Source organism: Talpa occidentalis, unplaced genomic scaffold (genome assembly GCF_014898055.3).
Source record: "Talpa occidentalis isolate TD23 unplaced genomic scaffold, MPIMG_talOcc4v2.1 talOcc4.3, whole genome shotgun sequence".
In the NCBI taxonomy this organism is placed as follows: Eukaryota; Metazoa; Chordata; class Mammalia; order Eulipotyphla; family Talpidae; genus Talpa; species Talpa occidentalis.
In genome coordinates this window covers 131,765,210-131,783,775 of record NW_023603184.1, presented here as the reverse complement: position 1 = coordinate 131,783,775, position 18,566 = coordinate 131,765,210, and the positions used below count along the sequence as shown (strand labels likewise).

Genomic DNA, 18,566 nt, shown 5'->3' with positions numbered 1-18,566 from the left:
CTGATGATATTGTAAAATTAATGGAAACATTACAATGGACTTGTTACACGCATAAATTTCTAAAACCACATCCATTATAGTATATTTTCAAAAGTGGCCTAATATCCTTTTGGATTTGAGATAAAGATGTTCCCTAATATGGCTTTATTTTAATAATATTTGTTTCATTTGATGACCTTCCTCAAATATTTAAAACAATATGATATCTTTCATTTTAACTATAGAAGGTAGAGTTTTTTGAACTCTACTGTACATGATAGCTTAATGTGTTCAGGAGATTTTGCTTAATGCCTTGCTGAAGGCTCAGGGACATAAAGGAAGTATATAAAACTGTGCCTTTTCTCTGGAGATGTGCTGGTTACAAGACAAAGATGAGAAATGTTTGAAAAGGTCAAAAAGAAAGAGACTAGAGATGTCATAGTTCTAAACTATCTAGATTTCAAGATACTTGGTTCCTTCAGCACAGTGAAAAAGATTGAAAATGGTGATTTCTGTTCTTGCTTCCTTGCACAGTTTGTGTGTGTGTGTGTGTGTGTGTGTGTGTGTATGCGAGTGGGTGCACATGCATGCATACATATTAAGTAGCTATAAAGATGATATAGATATAGATACGGATAGTTTGAGAAATTGTTTTGGATTTGTCTCAGCTTTTCAATAATAGTAGTTTCGATTAGGAACACCTGAAACAATGAACTGGACCAATATACCAGTTTAGGCAACTGGACAGGCCATTGTGGTTCTTGCTATGTTCCAAGACACATCTCAGCATCGGTTATAAGGGAACTTTGGAAAAAACAAGGTTTATTATCCATAGGTCCTACAGGATACAAAGGATGTTGAGGGTCACCCAACTGGTTTAACAGTAGGAAGAAAGAGAGAGTTTGAGCTGGGGTTTAGCCTTTATTGTATTTGAGGGTGGGGTGCCTAGGGATTTGCAGGTTCACCCTTTATTGATGAGTTTAAAGCATAGGGATGGGAATTAGGGTGGAGGAATGGAAAAGTGGGTCACTCAAGTGGTTGCTGATTATTTAAATTTCCTAAGGCTTTTTCAAAAGGGAACTTAGTGAGTAGAGGTGGTCTGACTTCTTATCTAGGTATTTTACTAGTAGTAGCTGTGTCATACAGTTGTCAATAGTTTTATTCAAGATGGTTATCTTTGAAAAGGCAGTCTTAGCAATCAAATACTTTACATTAGTTCCCTTCACTACAAGAATGTAAGCCATGGGGTGCTGGAGGTCAGTAATCTAATCAAGGACATCAGAGACCTCACATATGAAGAATTGTTGCAAGGGCATTGAGGACAGTCAGAAATATCTGGAAATGTCTTCATTGGAAGAATTTTGTTAAACTGGTAATAAGAATTTAATTTGAATGGTATCTTTGCAGGAAAAGAGCTGATTGTCCTAAGTACAATTATCATTGACTATCAAGGAGGAATTTTGAAATACCTACATTTATTCCAGAGTTTCCTCTGATGTATAGGGTATGCATACTCACTGTTTGCTACAAAAAATGGAAGGATGAAATGTGTGACTTTGCATACTTACATGCCATCTTTACTTAGAAAGTAAAATATGCTTAGTCTTGGTTTTGAGGATGACAATTACAAAATTATTATTATTATTATTATTATTATTATTTTAAGATTTATTTATTTATACAAGCAATGGGTACAGTCAGAAGCGCAGGAGGGTGAGAGAATTCACCAGAGCAGGGAGCAGAACAGACAGACTGATGAAATACACTGCTAAGGGGAGCAGTGGGTGGCAGGAGAGGTCTGCATGCCATGTGGGACCCTCACCCAGTGGCCGGGGATCGAACTGGCGCTGCAGAGGCTGCAGGCAGCTTTGCAAGCCAGCCTCAACCACTGTGCCACAGGGGAGGCCCACAAAATTATTTTTAAGGAACCCTACTTTACTGCTAGTGGGAATAGAGACTGCTCCAACCCCTATGGACAATAGTGTAAAGATTTCTCAGAATATAAAAAATAGATGTATCATATGATCCAGCAATTCCAGTCCTTGGCATTTATACAAAGAATGCAAAAACACTAAGTCAAAGGGATATATTTACTCCTATGTGCATTGCAGTACTCTTTATAATAACCAGTTGTGCAAACAATCTAAGTCCCCCAACAACAGATGACAGGACTAAAAAGATATACATGAAGAAATACTATTCAGCCGTTAAAAGAAAGATGAGGGCACCCCCTGGTGGCACAGCGGTTGAGCGCTGGGCTGCGAGGCTGCCCGCAGCTTCTGCAGGGCTGGTTGGGCCACCAGGGAGGGTCCCACAAAAAAAAAAAAGAAAAGAAAGATGAGCTCCTGCCATTTGTAAAAACATGATGAAACTGAAGGGGATTATGCTAAATGAAATAAGCCAGAGGGAGAAAGATAAATACAAGATGAGTTCTCTCATATGTGCAATATAGAGAACAAAAGAAAGGAACTGACAAAGCTAATCCAAAACAAAGTCTAGTAATATGACTGCAGATTTAAGGGTGCTGGAGGGGCACTGTGGAGTTGGGAACAAAGTGGTGAAGGGGCCCTATGGTATACCATGGTGCTCTGGTGGTGGGTGCTCTGGTGTGAATGAGGCATGGTGACATTCATATAAGGAGCTGTAAACATAGTACTCTGAATTTTGTACAGAGCTGTCAACCAAAGTTGCATCAAAAATATATAAATAAATAAAATGCAAGAAATGAAACTGTGAAATATAAGTAAATAAATAAAATGACAATGCCTTCCAACTTTGAGATCCTAACGTAAAAGAGGCCATTTTAACTGCACTATAAAAAACATGTTTTGTATTTTTTGAATATTTTAATGAAATTAAAAAGAACTATAAAATTATACATGAAGTTTGTAAGATATTTTGCTTCACTTATCATAGACAATAAAATTTTAAAAAATTAAGCATTTCACTATAAAATTGTCAAATTTAAAAGAATGGTAATTCCTAGTGAAGATGGGTCTATCGGAACAGAAGCAATCTTGATTCTGTCTCAAATTACTTTTGTTATATATATATTTTTAAAAGATTTATTTTTTTAATGCATACAAGAGTGGGGGTATAGGCCAGAGGTGCGGGGGGCAGGAGTGGGGGGTGAGAGGATTCACCAGAGACAGAATGGGGAACAGAACAGGCAGACTGACTGAAATACACTGCTGAGGGGAGCAGTGGGCGAGGCAAGAGAGGTCTGCTGCGTCATGTGGGTTGCTCCCTGGCCAGCCGGAAATCAAACTCATGCTGCAGAGGCTTTGGATTGCTTCATAGTGCAGTGCCTAACCCCTTGTGCCACCAGGGAGGCCCTTTTGTTACATATTTTGTGATCTCTTAACTGTCAGAGCTCCATGGAACTATAAGAAATGGGGAGATCAAAGATGTATAGAATATTCAGAATTGGCATTGTCTACTATTGTGGTAAGTCAATAGTGATTTTTTTTTTAATTTGGCATATCTGTAGTTACTTACATTTCTCTAAAAATATGTACGTGCTTACATGATTTCAGAATTTTACAATAGAAAGGACAACAAAAATTCTACCCACTTTATTATTATATTTTTTTGGTAAATTTGGGGGATGTTTAAAGTTCTGTCCACATTAGAGAGGTGATAATTTCTTTTAGATATACATTAACATTGTATAAACTTTTATTTAATATCTACAAATATATTATTTTAGCAGTATATTAATAATGCCTAAAAACTTTTATTTAATATAGATATTTTTCTTGAAAAGAACTTCAGATGGTATTTTACAGTGGTCCATAGTGTAACATACAGCCATGCAGGAGAAATTCAAACTTAATTTCCCCAAATTTCCAGTAATGATGGTGGAAATAAAAGCACAAACCTTGGGGAATCATCAACTTCAGTGAGACAATCCTGGAGGTAATTATTGTGGCAGGTACTGTTGTGTGAAGCTTTTGCATAGCCTTTGGGATCTGAAAACTTCAGATAAAGGTAATTTCATCTTCAGTGGATCTGAGTTCCTAAATTCATTAAAAGGTCAATTTACTGCATATATAAAAGGATCCCTAAGACTAGTTTCTCTAATTTCTTATTTGACTTTTATCCATGCAATTTATGGACTGCTTTCAAACTTCTGTTTGCAATTCATTAGTTGATTGTGAAATCTCTTTGATGGACCCTTGCCAATTTTAATTATTTATTGAAATGGGAGAGATTAAAATACATAGATCTGAATAGGATAGAATAGAAAGTACAATATCAAAATGCTTTGCACATAATTTGTGTTAATATAATTCCTTAAAACTTTCATGATGTGTATATCTGTGCTGATCCAAGATGTCAAATGTTTATGCTCTAAATTATGATGTTTTTTAACAAAGTTTGCAAAACACTAAGGAGCATCATTTTACTTTTAGGTAGGCATGATTAGCTTTCTAGTAAAATAATCCCAAACATACACTCTCTGAGAAGAAAAGTAATATTTTGGAAACAGTCTTTCTTATCAGATAGAAGCGTGAATATGTGGTATCATTCTTTTAAGTGATGCCACTTTAAAATTCTTTATTGTTGCTGAAGTATGGACTTGATTGTTGGTGAGATATGGATCTCAGTTTCTTCCTTTGTCAATCATTAGGTTGAATTCAGGCATGTATATTATATGTGTATACACACAAATAGCTCCATAAAATGCTAAATATGCAATAACCTTATTTCTATACATTGTGCCATAGATTTGAAGAGTATTTCACTAATATATTTTAACTACTCAATGTTGCATTTAAATAGTTTCCTCTCACCCTCAACCATGTTGATTTTTAAATTTAGAAACCTATTGTATGTGACTCTTAGCTTAAGGCAAACATATCAATGAAAATACATAAGTCTGGAAATTAACTTAAAACCCTACTCTAAATAACTTATTTTGTGACCTAGGATAAACTAGTTAAATATTTTAAATACTAACTTTTTTTTAAAGATTTATTTATGCATACAAGAACTGGGGTGTAGGCCAGAGGTGCGGGGGTTGAGAGGATTCACCAAGGACAAATGGCGGGGAGCAGAACAGGCAGATGTACTGAAATACACTACTAAGGGGAGCGGCAGGCAAGGCAGGAGAGTTCTGCTGTGCCATGTGGGTTAGCTCCCTGGCCACCATGGCTGCAGATAGCTTGAAGTCTGAGACTTTAATTCCTGAGCCACCAGGGAGGCCCTGATCTTGCTATTTAAGATATGCTTAGATCTAATCAATGCAAACCCTTATATATTAAAATTATTGCCAATATTTAAAATATCTACAAAGAATCCTCAATGTGCTGTATGAAACTTTAAAGTAGTTTCCAATTTACTGTATATTAGGATCTGTTTCTTCCAAAGTTTTATTTGTATTGTGATATTATAACACTCTACCTCTTTCTCTCTCCCTCTCTTTAGATTTATATACATTTATCTATATGTATATCTGTATCTGTATCAATATATGTATGTTTCTAGTTTATATTATTGTGTAAGTTGATGTTAATATGCATAGTATCTCTGAAATTCTCTGATATATTCTCATCCTAGGCTGTTTGTATATTTGCTTCAGTGTGACTCTTCTCAAGCAAGTATACAAACAACCTAGGATGAGAATATATCAGAAAGTTTTAAAAATACAGTGCATACTAAGATCAAATTACACAATAATATAAATATATTTTCCTTATTCTTCAATTTTTTGTATTATGTAAAAGAATGTAGGATAAGCAAAAGAAATAGTGTACAGTTTTGTTTTGCTTTGTTTTTCCATCAAGGCTGGATGTAGAAACATGTTGTCTACTATAATGTGAAGAAATGTTTGGAATAGTTGAATATCAGCTTTTACTCACTTCTTGGTTTGTGGCATGCCCATTATCTGATGATTCTATGTTTTGATCACTGTATGTCCAACACATCATTTATTTGTGTACTCTAAGTAACAGCCTTCAATTCTAATATAAAAGTATACAAATTTAATACTTTATTATATTGAAAACTACATCTGCATTCCTGTGAAGAAATAAGCAGAACATTCATATTTGTGTTAAAGAAGATGTTTAGTTACTGTAATAATTGTAATAGGGCTTTTTTTTTTTTCCGACTCATGACTCACAAACTTTGGTGATGTTTATAGTCTATTAATAAGGAGAATTTTCCTGTGGCCAGGAGTGTAGTTTAAAGTTAGCTTTAAGGACGCTCAATGAATCATTAAGTTTGTCATTATAATGTAGATTGTATAAAACTTCATTAAATAAATGAATAAAGCATTTGATGATGAAGGCTATATTAGACAAGATAGATCCCTTTCTTATTTGACACAAGTAATAATACTATCATGTCCTAGCCCATAGATCACAAGAGATTTATATGGGGCAAAGTCAATCCTAATTAGTAGCTGCCTAAATGTAGGCAAACTTTAATTAACTGGCTCTGAATGTCAATTTCAGTAAGGGATTTTCAGTTAGCTAAGTCCAGTAACTGCTATAGTTTGATGGTAGGTATTAAACTTAGAATTAAAACATTATGATACCCATGATAGTATATACCTCATGCATGGTTGGTCAGTTCCTTTGCAGTAACTATCAGTTCCTTTGGAGTTACTAGGAATTAGGAATGAAAAATATTTGGGCTTCCCCTGATGGTGCAGGCAGTTGAGCGCCGCCCTGTGAAGCTGTCCACAGTCTCTGCAGCACTGGTTCAATCCCAGCCGGCCGGAGAGGGTCCCACATGGCGCGGCAGACCTCTCCTGTCGCACCTGCTGCTCCCCTCAGCAGTGTATTTCATCAGTCTGCCTGTTCTGTTCCCTGCTCTATCTCTGGTGGATCCTCTCACCCTCCCGCTCACCTGGCCTGTATCCCGGTTCTCGCATAAATAAATAAGTAAATCTTAAAAAAAAATTCAGTTACATTTCATCTCTGATGAGAAAATGGGTGTGATTGAGGGAGTTTGGAAGGGCCAAATACATAATTCTGCTTTGCTGGGTTCAGTTATTTAAAATACTTATCTGAGAATAATTTCAGTGTATTAGAGCTTAAAATAAATGATAAATTTTTCACCCCTGTCTAAATCACAAGATAACCTTATATATCCTGAGACCTCACTCTGTGGTGGTCACTTTTATCAACTGCCTCTGCTCTAGTGTGAGGCCAGAGACAGGAGCCCAATATAAGACTCAGCTCTGCTTCTGCCTTATCAAATAAATATTGTCTTTACCCTTCTGGTGAAACCTTTTCATCAGAAATAAGAGTCTCTTAGAGCAGAGGTTCCAAAATATTGGTTTATAAATTCTTCTTCTGAAAAAAAATGGGAGGGGCCTCCCTGGTGGCACAAGGGGTTAAGCACCACACTATGAAGCAGTCTGCAGCCTCTGCAGCACGAGTTCAATCCCTGGGCAGCCAGGGAGCCACCCACATGGCACAGCAGACCTCTCCTGTCTCTCCCACTGCTCCCCTCATCAGTGTATTTCAGTCTGTCTGCCTGTTCTGTTACCTGCTTTGTCTCTGGTGAATCCTCTCACCTTCCTGCACCTCTGGCCTATACCCCCACCTCTTGTATGCATAAATAAATAAATCTTTTAAAAAAAAAAAAGAAAAACATGGGACTCCAAATAAACCAGTTGTTTTGGCAGCCTCCCCGGACTTACTGAATAAGAAATGTAGGAGGATCAGGAATTTTTTAATCTTACTATTTCTTACAGTCTGTATGGAACTAGACACGCAGATGTGTCCAGTTATTCTCTTGTAAGTGAATGGTGTGTGCAGTTAGGTATTCATTTGATTAAACCTGATTTTCTACACATTTAATGCATATCCTTGGAGGCCTTCTGAGCTTTGTTTGTTTCATTCAAAGTTTATCCTGATACTGGCTTTCTCAAAGCATGTTACACAACTCAAAATGTTCATTTTCTAGTCACAATTTCAACATTCATAGGAATAAATATTGGATCATAGAACTAGATGGTGTCTCTAGAGAGCATTTCACCAAGCCTTCTGTCTTAAATTAAGTGGTTGTAGAAAGCATCAAGAAAAGATTTCCTTTATATACTCACAAATAAAGACTCAAGAAGCCCCACTCAGTAGCTCATTACAGTATTTTTATCACTCTAAGAGTCAATAAATCCTTCTTCACATCCAACCCAAATCACCTCTGTTTAACCCAAGCATTTTTCTTTTTGCTCAAGCCTCTGAGTATACAATTGAAAACAGTCCAATATTAAACCCATTCTAATATTGGAAGTACTATCTATGTTACTATCTACTGCTATGTTTCATGGACAGAGTATGTTGAAATCTGGTCAATAAACAGAAATAATATTGGCGATTAGAGGTGTGGGCCATTGAATACAAACTGAGATAGATTAACATAAAAATAATGTGCTCAAAATGTGCTTTGCAATGCAATTGAGGCCTGCCCAGTATACTGTTCATTCAGATGCCTAATGGCAGAACAGTTTTCTGATGGTTTCTTAACTTACCTGAAACGTTTGCCTTCAGAGTCAGCCAATCAACATTTCTCTTTCCTTTTTTGGGTCTTATCACTCTAAATTTTCTACCTGCTTATCTTTCTGGATTCTTTCTTATTTATTTTCCCAATCAGTGATCTGGGACTTGATACAAAGTGGAAATTAAAGCAAGAGCTTGTTCGGTGGGTGTAGGGTAAAGAAAATATCAGGCTTTTCTGCCCTTCTGTCATCAGATAGATGATGGATCCTTGTCCAGAATGCATGCCTGATGGCGGGCACCTGGAATAGGGTGTGGGCAAGGTAGATGGGATTCAGCTGAGCTAAGACTGTGCTTTTTAAGGGCGGTGTCACGGGGACGCCAGCAGCAGCAGTAGAAGCCGAAGCAGAAGCCGAAAGAGAAGCCGAGAAGCAGCAGAAAGAACGCCAGAGAGCCCAGATAGAGTGAAGGCTGGGGGGCTCCAGCCCCCAGCCAGCACCCCTGCCTGCCATATGCCTGGTGAACCCCAATAAAAAACCTGCAAAACCACTGAGGACTCTTCTCCTCCTTTACCCGGTCTACTGGATCAGAAAACCTGCACTGTGCCCGTTCCTGCCTTTTACAGTGGGATAAAATTTCAGACAAAAAAGTTTCAGGGAAAAATTTGTCAACACTCAGGTGATGTAAATAACTAGAATTCTTTTTTTTTTTCCCCATTTTTGCTGGGCAATAAAAGTTCTCAAATCTAGATATCATGTTGGAATCATCTGGGGAATTCATTGTACCTGTCAGAGATCCTAACACATTGCTACATTTTATTTAATAACAGTTAGCTGTTTCAAATGCATTGTTTTTTTAGTTAATTAGTTAAGTAAATATTCCTCATATATCTTGATACTCACAATGGGATCTGTGGACCAGCAGGCAGTGATTAAGCTACCGATCCACTTCTCTGTCCTTGGGCACTTAAAGCTGTTCCCATAACTGAGATAATTTAAACAGGACTGCAATAAACATAGCTTAGATATTTTAAACAGGACTGCTTGTTAGAAATGGCAATCTTGGGCCCACTGATATTGACTAAATTATATTAGATGATCTCATGCAGCTGGGTTTTAAAACTAATAAGTAGAGGAAGTGAAGAATATTAAAGGTGGAGAAGATTAGGAAGGAGGAAAGAGATAAGGGGGGGTGATGACAGAATATGAAAACATAGGAAGAAAACACTTAAATAATTATGATTATTTTTACCTTATTTATTTTCCAAATTATGTTTATTGAGGTAAAGTGGTTTCCTATCTTATATCTGTTTTGGAAATTATAGGTTTAACCTCTGCAAATGTGGATTTCACACTCTGCCTTCACTGGGACCCAATAATTTTTCGGCATCTTCCATTGGGCCTCTTCCCTTTCCCATCCTTCCTGCCACCCTCCCCTTCTGTTTATCTCCAATGACCTTTATTTGGGGGTCAGATGTTAAGGCTTTGCTATTCATTTTGTTTTGGCCGATCTTTTGTTACGTGTCTTTATATTACATACAAGTGAGGCCATCTGTTACTTATCTTTCCCTTTCTGACTTAGTTCATTTAGCATTTTCCTCCCCAGTTCCATCAATGTTGTCACTAATGGCAAGAGTTCATCCTTTTTTTAGAGCTGAGTAGTAGTACATTGTGTATAAACACACACACACATAATGTGGAATACCACGTTTTTCTGATCCACTCCTCTGTCCTTGGGCACTTAAGCTGTTTTCATAACTTAGATATTTTAAATAGGGATGCAATAAACATAGGAGTGCATATATCCTTTCAAATTATTTTATAGTCTTAGGGTAGATATCTAGAAATAGAGTAGTTGTAAGGTAGATGCATTTTTTATTTTTAATGGACAGAGACCCTTTGTCTTGTTACTAAGATGCCAGTGCTGTCTGTATTCATCATTCATGAATAGTCTTTGTTTCTTTTTGTTTTGCATAGGAAGCAACAATAAATATTTGATTAGTAAATTGCCAAACTAATTTGATTAGCAAATTGTCTTTAACAAAATTAATTTGTTCGAACTGTTATCATCACAGTTAAAGAAATAATTGCATCACTATATATTTATTAGTGAGATATGTTAAAGCTACTTATAATACTTCAATTTTTTGAGATATTAGATATTCTTTTAGCAGTATCCCCTTCCTATATAATGTTTGGTTGCTTAAACTTATCTGTCATATTCACACTGATATTTTAAATAAGTGATCATTCCCAATTTCAAGTTTACTGACCCTAATGTAATAAGCATTTTAATTTTCAGATTTTACCTTTCATGTTAAGCAATCATAGTTAGTGATGTACCACCAATGAATAAGCTAGTTGAAATCCGACCCAAATATTTTAGTACACCCAATGAAGCAATTTAGAAAGAATACTATATACAGGGGGAAAGTATAATGAAATAATATTCAAGCAAGGATGGAAATTAATATAACCAAAGCAATTATAAGTTAATGTTCCCATGGAGGCTAAGTGAGTTATCCCATTGATTTCAGGAACATTTTTTTTGGTCTCCATCATAATAAAATATGAATTTAGTTTGATGTGTTTAATTCATATGAATCATTCTTATAAATCAAAAATGCCATTAAATAGATTTACATTTTGCATCTCTTCCACTTGTTTTGCATCCAGCCTGATGTGTTTAAAGGAATTATTTTCTTTCTAAAAAGAAGTCTCCTATAACAATAATGAAGAAATGTTTCTTAACTAGGTCAAATCACTTTTTGGAATTAAAGCTTATTGTTTTGTTCTTACGGTTACTTACATTATTATATGTCAAGCAAACAAATAAGTTTCCTTATTTTTAATAAAATTTTATTATTTGCCATTGAGTTCTGAAACTATGTAAATTTGGAAGGATCATTCTCTGTGTGTATAAGCTCACCTCACCAACTATCAAAGTTCTGGTGTCCTTCTCACTATAAGGATGATGTCCTCGACCTTTCTCTTCCACCCCCATCCTCCCATCTGGTAAACACTATATTTTTGGAGACCATAGGAGTTTTTTTTGTGATTTACTAATTCATTTCCTTGGGTTATTTATACTCCAAATATGAAAGAAACTATTGATACTTGTCTTTCACTTTCTGACTTACATAAACATAATCACCTCAAGTTCCATCCATGCTGTTGCAAAAGGCAAGACTTCATTTTTTGGATATATGAGTAGTATTCTATTGAGCATATATACAACTTCTTTATCCAGACATCCATATTTTTCATGAACATTTTGGTTATTTCAATGTATTAGTTATTGAAAATAATACTACTGACATAGGAAGCATAAACATTTTTGAATTGGTGTTTCCATATTCTTTAGATAAATACCTAGAAGAGGTATTTCTAAATCATATGGCACTTCCAGGGCCTCCCTGGTGGCCTAAGGGTTAAGACTTAGTGCTATCAAAGCTGAGACTTGGGTTCATTCCCCAGCCAGGGAGCTAACCCACATATGGTGCAGCCGACCTCTCCTCTCTTGTCTTGCCTGCTGCTCCCCTCAGCAATGTATTTCAATCAGTCTGCCTGTTCTGCTCCCCTCACTGTCTCTGGTGATTACTCTCACCCCTGCACCTCTGGCCTACACCCCAGTTTTTCTATGCAATAATAAATGAATGAATGAATGAATAAATAAATAAATAAATAAATATCATATGTTACCTCCATTTTTAGATTTTTAAAGAATATCCATACCATTTTCCAAGGGAGCTGCCCTAATTTACATTCCCCAAAAAAGTGTGAATTCCTTTTTCATCACGCCCTTGTGAACACAGATTGTTTATAGTCTTTTTGATATTTGCCATTTTCATAGGGGTGAGGTCATATGTCATCGTGCTTTTGATCTGCAATCCCCTAATAATATATGAAGTTGAGCATTTGTAAATGATTTTGTTAGCAATCTGAATGTCTACTTTGGAGAAGAATCTATTCAGATTCTCTGCTCAATTTGGACTGCCTTGGTTGTTTGAGTTTTTGTTGAGTTATAGAGTTCTTTATATATTTTAGATATTAATGTTCCCTCCATCGTTTTCCTCTTTCCCTTTCCTACTCCCTCCTGTCATCTCTCCATCCCCTGCACAGGTCATTTTTATGAATAATTTTGGTAGAAATTTCACTTAAAACACAGGAATATAAATAGTTTTGATAATACTGATCAGTCTGTCTCTCTGTCCATCTCTCTGAGAGAAATCATATAAAATAAAATGGGAATCATTTAAAAGCTTGTTTCCTTTTTTGCATTGTCAGCTAAAAATCTTAGATTTATGTCTGAGGACACTTTCTGCTTTAAGACCTCACCATGAACATTGTGAATTGACTTCCCGTACATCTCCATCTTTTCCAACCTGCCAAAGTGCCTCATTCACTTATTTCAAAATTGATTCCTGCTTGTTAAATTGTATGATTTTTGTAAAGCACTGTCGGAATAAGAAAGTATGTAAAATAAATTTGTTTTAATTTTGAAGCATTTTGTGTAGTAATTTTGATCTAGGTTCAGCCTTCACCTTGTAAATGTTTGCTGAATTGAGTCAATACTGTGTGCTGAGTAATTACCACTCCAGTGCTCAGCTGTTCTCAGCTATTCTAAATAACCTTAGGAATTTCCCTTGTGGCAGACTTTGATCTAGGCTTTCTCTGTCTTCTGCAGTGACAAGGACGGTGTGTGCAGAGCAATGTGATGGCAGGTGCTATGGACCCTACGTCAGTGATTGCTGCCACAGAGAATGTGCTGGAGGCTGCTCAGGACCCAAGGACACTGACTGCTTTGTATGTCTCTTTCTCTCCTCCTGTTCTCCCTCTCCCCAATTTGACTCACGCACATGGAATCTTTAATGTCTTATTAAAATAATATCAAATTTCACATTTTTTGGTTTATAGAACGATGTTCTCCTTTCCTGGAAGCCATTCCCTCACTGGGTGGCTACTGATTAACTAGAATTGCTCATTTCTACTAAGTGAATTATGTCCTTCTGATATAATTTAAGTGATATTGGAGAATGTGAAAGGGACTGTATTGAGATATCATTTCAAAGACTAATAACATTCTTCCAAAATTTACAGTGATTTCATTTTCGTGTTTTTGCATTGTTGGGTCTTGTCTGTGGGGGCACTTAATTTCATTCTTGAATGTAGATTTTCAAGTACGTAAATTTGTGAATTTAACTATTTTCAGATTATATATTATATATATATTAAATTTATATGCTGATCCATGTGATTTTTATTTTAGAAGACAATTTAACTCATTAAAATTAACATTTCAAACTTATTGGGGACACTTTTAATTATATTCTGACATCCTGATATAGCTGTTTTTGTTCCACACATATTAACAATTCTGTGAACTACAGTTTACACAACTTCATATACACATCCAACAGAAGATTAGTTTCATTGTAAGCTAAAAATCATGAAATAGGAAATTACTTTTGCTCCTGAAAATGAAAACTGGAATTTATTTTTCCCCTTAAGAGCACTTAAGAATATGTATATATCAATATATATCAAAATATACACACTTAAATAGATCATATATATCTAAATATACATATCTATAAATATAGATATCAATATCTAGATATAGATAATAATATATACATGAGCACTGTTTTTCAAATAAGCACTTAATCTGGAAGCAAGCAAAACATAAATTACATTTCTTGTGATATAGGCAATGCTTTCTTAATTTCCTTAATGTTATAAAAAATTTCCCTTGTCTAGCCTAATATGCTAGTGAAGCAAAAGTGTATTACAGAGTGAGTAGGTATGGCGGAAGAGAAGAAAGGGAAAATGTTGAAAATTTTAAGGGATTTACTCAGGTCTTTTTAAAATTTTTTATTTTTAAATTATTTTTTAAAAATGAAGTGCCATTGTTTTACATCTTTGTTTTCTCACAAGAGATTTTCCCCCTCAGTTATTGTCATCATCATTTCTCCACCTCTGCTCCGCAGATCTTAAACTGAGACTTTTCCTTGATGTTGCCACTCATAGGATGTAAACTTGATTCGAGAACATTGAACCATTTGTCATGTTAACAATTCCAAAGCAATGAAATTGAGGCATACAGACAACAGTCGTAACTTTTTGTTAGATATTTTTCTCTGCATTTTCCCCCATCATCATGTTAAGCATCGGTGAGCTTCAGCATTCTCATTTCACTACTTTTATGGAATTGTCTAGTGATTCCAATTTGGCATTTGGTAGAAAATGTTCAAGAATGCCACTTCCAAGCCTCTGTGTAAGTTATGTTGTCATTTACATGCAGTCTACAAAGTAAATTTGGTTGATTCTGCCTGCTCAAGTATGTCCCTTTGTTGTTAAGTAATCTGTGCATGGCACTGCATCAAGTATGTTATATAAGCAATTATGAGGACACATGAAGTTTTACAGTCATAAATTAAAACTTACGTAGTTTTCTAGATTGGTTTTTAATAGACCCTTCCTGGAAAGTGTCAACTTAGTGAATAATATATCATCAGTGAGTCTTGTTCTGATTATGCATCTAGTAGACCATCTTCAGGGAATTGTCATGTTTATGATAAAGTACTTGCCAAAACAACAATTGATGAAGAAAGTGTTTTGAGGAAACAACATAAATTAATGCTTCTTAATAACCATACATATACGATTTATGATAAACTGTAAACTATAGCTTGCCATCCAAAGCCTAAATTTTTCCTATGAAGATTTAATATTTTAATTAAGATAATTAGTTTGTCTACTCTTTTGTTAACCACGTTTATGTACTTACACCTCTGTTCTATTTTTATATCAAGTGTCTAACTCTCAGATGGCAAATGGTTTAATTAAATTTTTTTTAAATATTAAAAATTGAGATCTCAATACAAATATGTAAATAAGCAGAAATGAATTGTTTTCATTGAATTTAGTAGCTTTAACTAAGTGCTGTGTCATTATGGAAAGATGGCACAAGAAATGGCATCATGTTATTTTATTATGGGCTCTCTATAGCTACTTTGGCAAATTTTGGCGCACACACACCATTTTTACACATTGACAGTAACCTGCCAGAGCAGTTTCTTTAAGCCCAGGGTAAATGACCATCACTATGTTTTCGCATCATGCAGTGTCCATGATTGTGTTTCCCATTGTGCTTCCCTAAGGCACTGAACTTTCCAAATACCAGCTTTAAGAAAAGTCTGGTGTGTGCAAGTGGGGATTAAGTTGTCAATTCAGACTCGAAGATTAAACATAAATAAGTGTGAGCTTCTAAATTCTCAGTTTAGAAGTTGGTGTATACATACCAAACAATTTGAACATCCAGAAGGATAGATGGTATACATGTTTGATTTATTTATTAGCCCATTAACTCCATGGAAGCAAAGACAATGTCTATTTTATAAACTCTGAAATCCGTTAAGTCTACCTCAATGCCAGGATATGTGAGATATTCATTGTTTATCAGATAAATGAATGATTGAATCCAAGCAAGAATGTAAATGGTGTATTTACTAACATGGGGAAAATCTTTGTAGAATTTTACGTTAGAAACGAATTTGAACTGAAAAAATTAAATACAAACAGCTGTAAAATTCAACTGTGCAGCTTTTTATGAAATTGACATAAAAGAACATGGAATGCTAAGTAAAGCAATTTTTGTAGCAGTATCCCTTTAACAAATATTGTTATCTTTGAATGAAAGTGATGTTTGCTACATTGCAGGCCTGTATGAATTTCAATGACAGTGGAGCATGCGTTACACAGTGTCCCCAAACTTTTGTCTACAACCCAACCACTTTTCAATTGGAACATAACTTCAATGCAAAGTACACATACGGTGCCTTCTGTGTTAAGAAATGCCCACGTAAGTAACAAAAGAAGAATAACCTTATTAAATGGAGCATGGTTTAAAAAGAAAGGAATTTCATGTAAATTCATTTTAGTTTGAAATGTGTAACAGTATTGTGAATTCCTTTGTATATGGATATTATCGCTGCCTTGTCACAAACATTAAAATTCAAAAAATTAAAATTACGAAGTCTCAGTAAGGATGTGGCATGTTTGTGGTGAGAGTTCAGTGTCATTGTCTTCTAAGCTCATTATTTCACTACACTGAAACATTTTTGAAAATTGCGCAGTTTCTCAGAAAAGTACTTAGGTAACAGCAAACTGTATAATCAATAAGATTTGCTTCCAATGACAATGAAATTTTTGCTAAAATTATTTCTCATTACTTATTTATAGTAGAATATCTAGTGTTAATATTTAAATATCAAATCTAGTTTTAAACAAGAGCAATAAATGTACAGGGAATGCTAAGGGGATCTTACCAAATTGATTACTCTCCCAGAGATTGAAAGTTAAGATTCCATAGATTCCATACCAGAGAGGGGAGGGGAGCACAAGGAGGCTGGGGTTCCAGTGGGCTAGAATGGAAGACTATATTGGTGGCAGGTGTGATGTGGTAACACACCTCTGAAATGGTGTGATCCTATACCTCTGAGTGATATACAGAACTGTAAACCATTGCAACCTCAATTAAAAAAAAAAAATTAAGCCAAAAGAACAAAGTGACCAGCCTAACTTTCAACATGCAGTAAAATACACATCTTGTTATTTGCTTGAGCAGTTTCTTTGCTTGGAGTACCCAATGGGACAATTCAATATCTTGCAAAGATTGAAAAATAGATGTATTTGTCCACAGTCATTTAAAGGAAGAAGTGTTTACAATTTGCAACATGCAGATTGTATGATTTTGTCTACTTTCTGCATACGATAGAGTAGTAAATATAAGGAATGTGGGGTTAGAAGTGGCTATGGGTCCTGACTTTGCCCTCTTATTAGTCACATGATTGTAACTGGGCTGTTTAGTTGTCTACTTTTTCCTCTTTAAGATATGAATGTCAGTAGTCATCTCTCTTCTTTTTCCCAGGGTTATTAAAAGAATGACATGGACAGGGAATAAGGATCAGAGGGATAGATATAAAACCAAGTCCTTGAAAACAGTAACTCTCATCATTTTTATATTGATTAAAAGAATAATTATTTTGATTATATACATATTTGTATATTATATGTATAAATATATAAATACATGTGTGTGTTTGCATATTTATTTACTTATTTAAAGATACTATATCTCTGAATTGGTATTTTAAATTCACAGCTATGCTAACTCTAGGATAGTAGAGGTTTTTCTGTCTTCAACACTTTCATATCACAACTTAGGTTTTTGATGTAATATCCTCTTATCTAAAGTTATGTATCTTATCATCTGCGGACACTTGCAGAACAGAAAGTATTGTAGCTTGGGGTTAGATGATGAACATTTCTTTTTCTTAAATGAATATCCTCCTACTCTACCATCTTTATTTTTTAAAGATTGATTATTTATACAAGAACTGGGATATAGACCAGATGCATGGGAGGGTGAGAGGATTCACCAGAGACAGAGCAGGAAACAGAACAGGCAGACTGACTAAATACACTGCTGAGGGGAGCAGCAGGCGAGACAGGAGAGGTCTGTCACGCCATGTGGGATCCTCTCTGGCCAGCCGGGATCAAACCCGCACTGCAGAGGCTGTGGACAGCTTCACAGTGCTGCACTCAACCACCTGCACCACCAGGGGAGACCCTAATTTACTCTTTAGAGTGGCTCATCAGACTCTGAACTAAGTTGCAGTAAGTAGATGAACACTGAGATTGTGACTTACCTGTCAAGTTAATTTCAATTTGGTAATTCACAATCTTCCTTTTTTGGATTAGTTTAGGGATATCAAATTATGCACTAATTTAAAACATTTCCATATTTGTTAAGTAATATTCAGACTTTTTTTGAACTATGCTTATTAGACATGGTATAAACTATAGCTATCTTGAAGAAATAAAGATCTTTAGCTTCTACACAATGGTCTATGATCCCTAATCCAGAATTCTGAAATTCAAAAACTCCAAACAACAAATATTCTTTGAAAGTAATTTGACTGTAAAACCTGAATATAACAAGAGAATATTTAAAGTCTTTATGACTTTATTTGACATAAATTGCTTTTAAAGTGTGGAAGTATTTAAATAAGGGACATACCTAAAGACTTTCCAGAAAAGATAGTTACTTACCATATGGTATATTTCTCTT

The 18,566-nt window shown here is 35.2% G+C and overlaps 1 protein-coding gene across 3 annotated transcripts in view; it reads left to right on the top strand.

Moving 5' to 3' along the window:
- The window catches only part of LOC119255187 (receptor tyrosine-protein kinase erbB-4), a 964,561-nt gene that overhangs the window by 666,314 nt on the left and 279,681 nt on the right, over positions 1-18,566 (top strand). For all 3 annotated transcript variants that reach the window (XM_054700043.1, XM_054700042.1, XM_054700041.1), the window contains exons 6-7: positions 13,119-13,237; positions 16,154-16,295. In XM_054700043.1, coding sequence (XP_054556018.1) covers positions 13,119-13,237; positions 16,154-16,295 — 261 coding nt within the window. The remainder of the gene's footprint in view (positions 1-13,118; positions 13,238-16,153; positions 16,296-18,566) is intronic.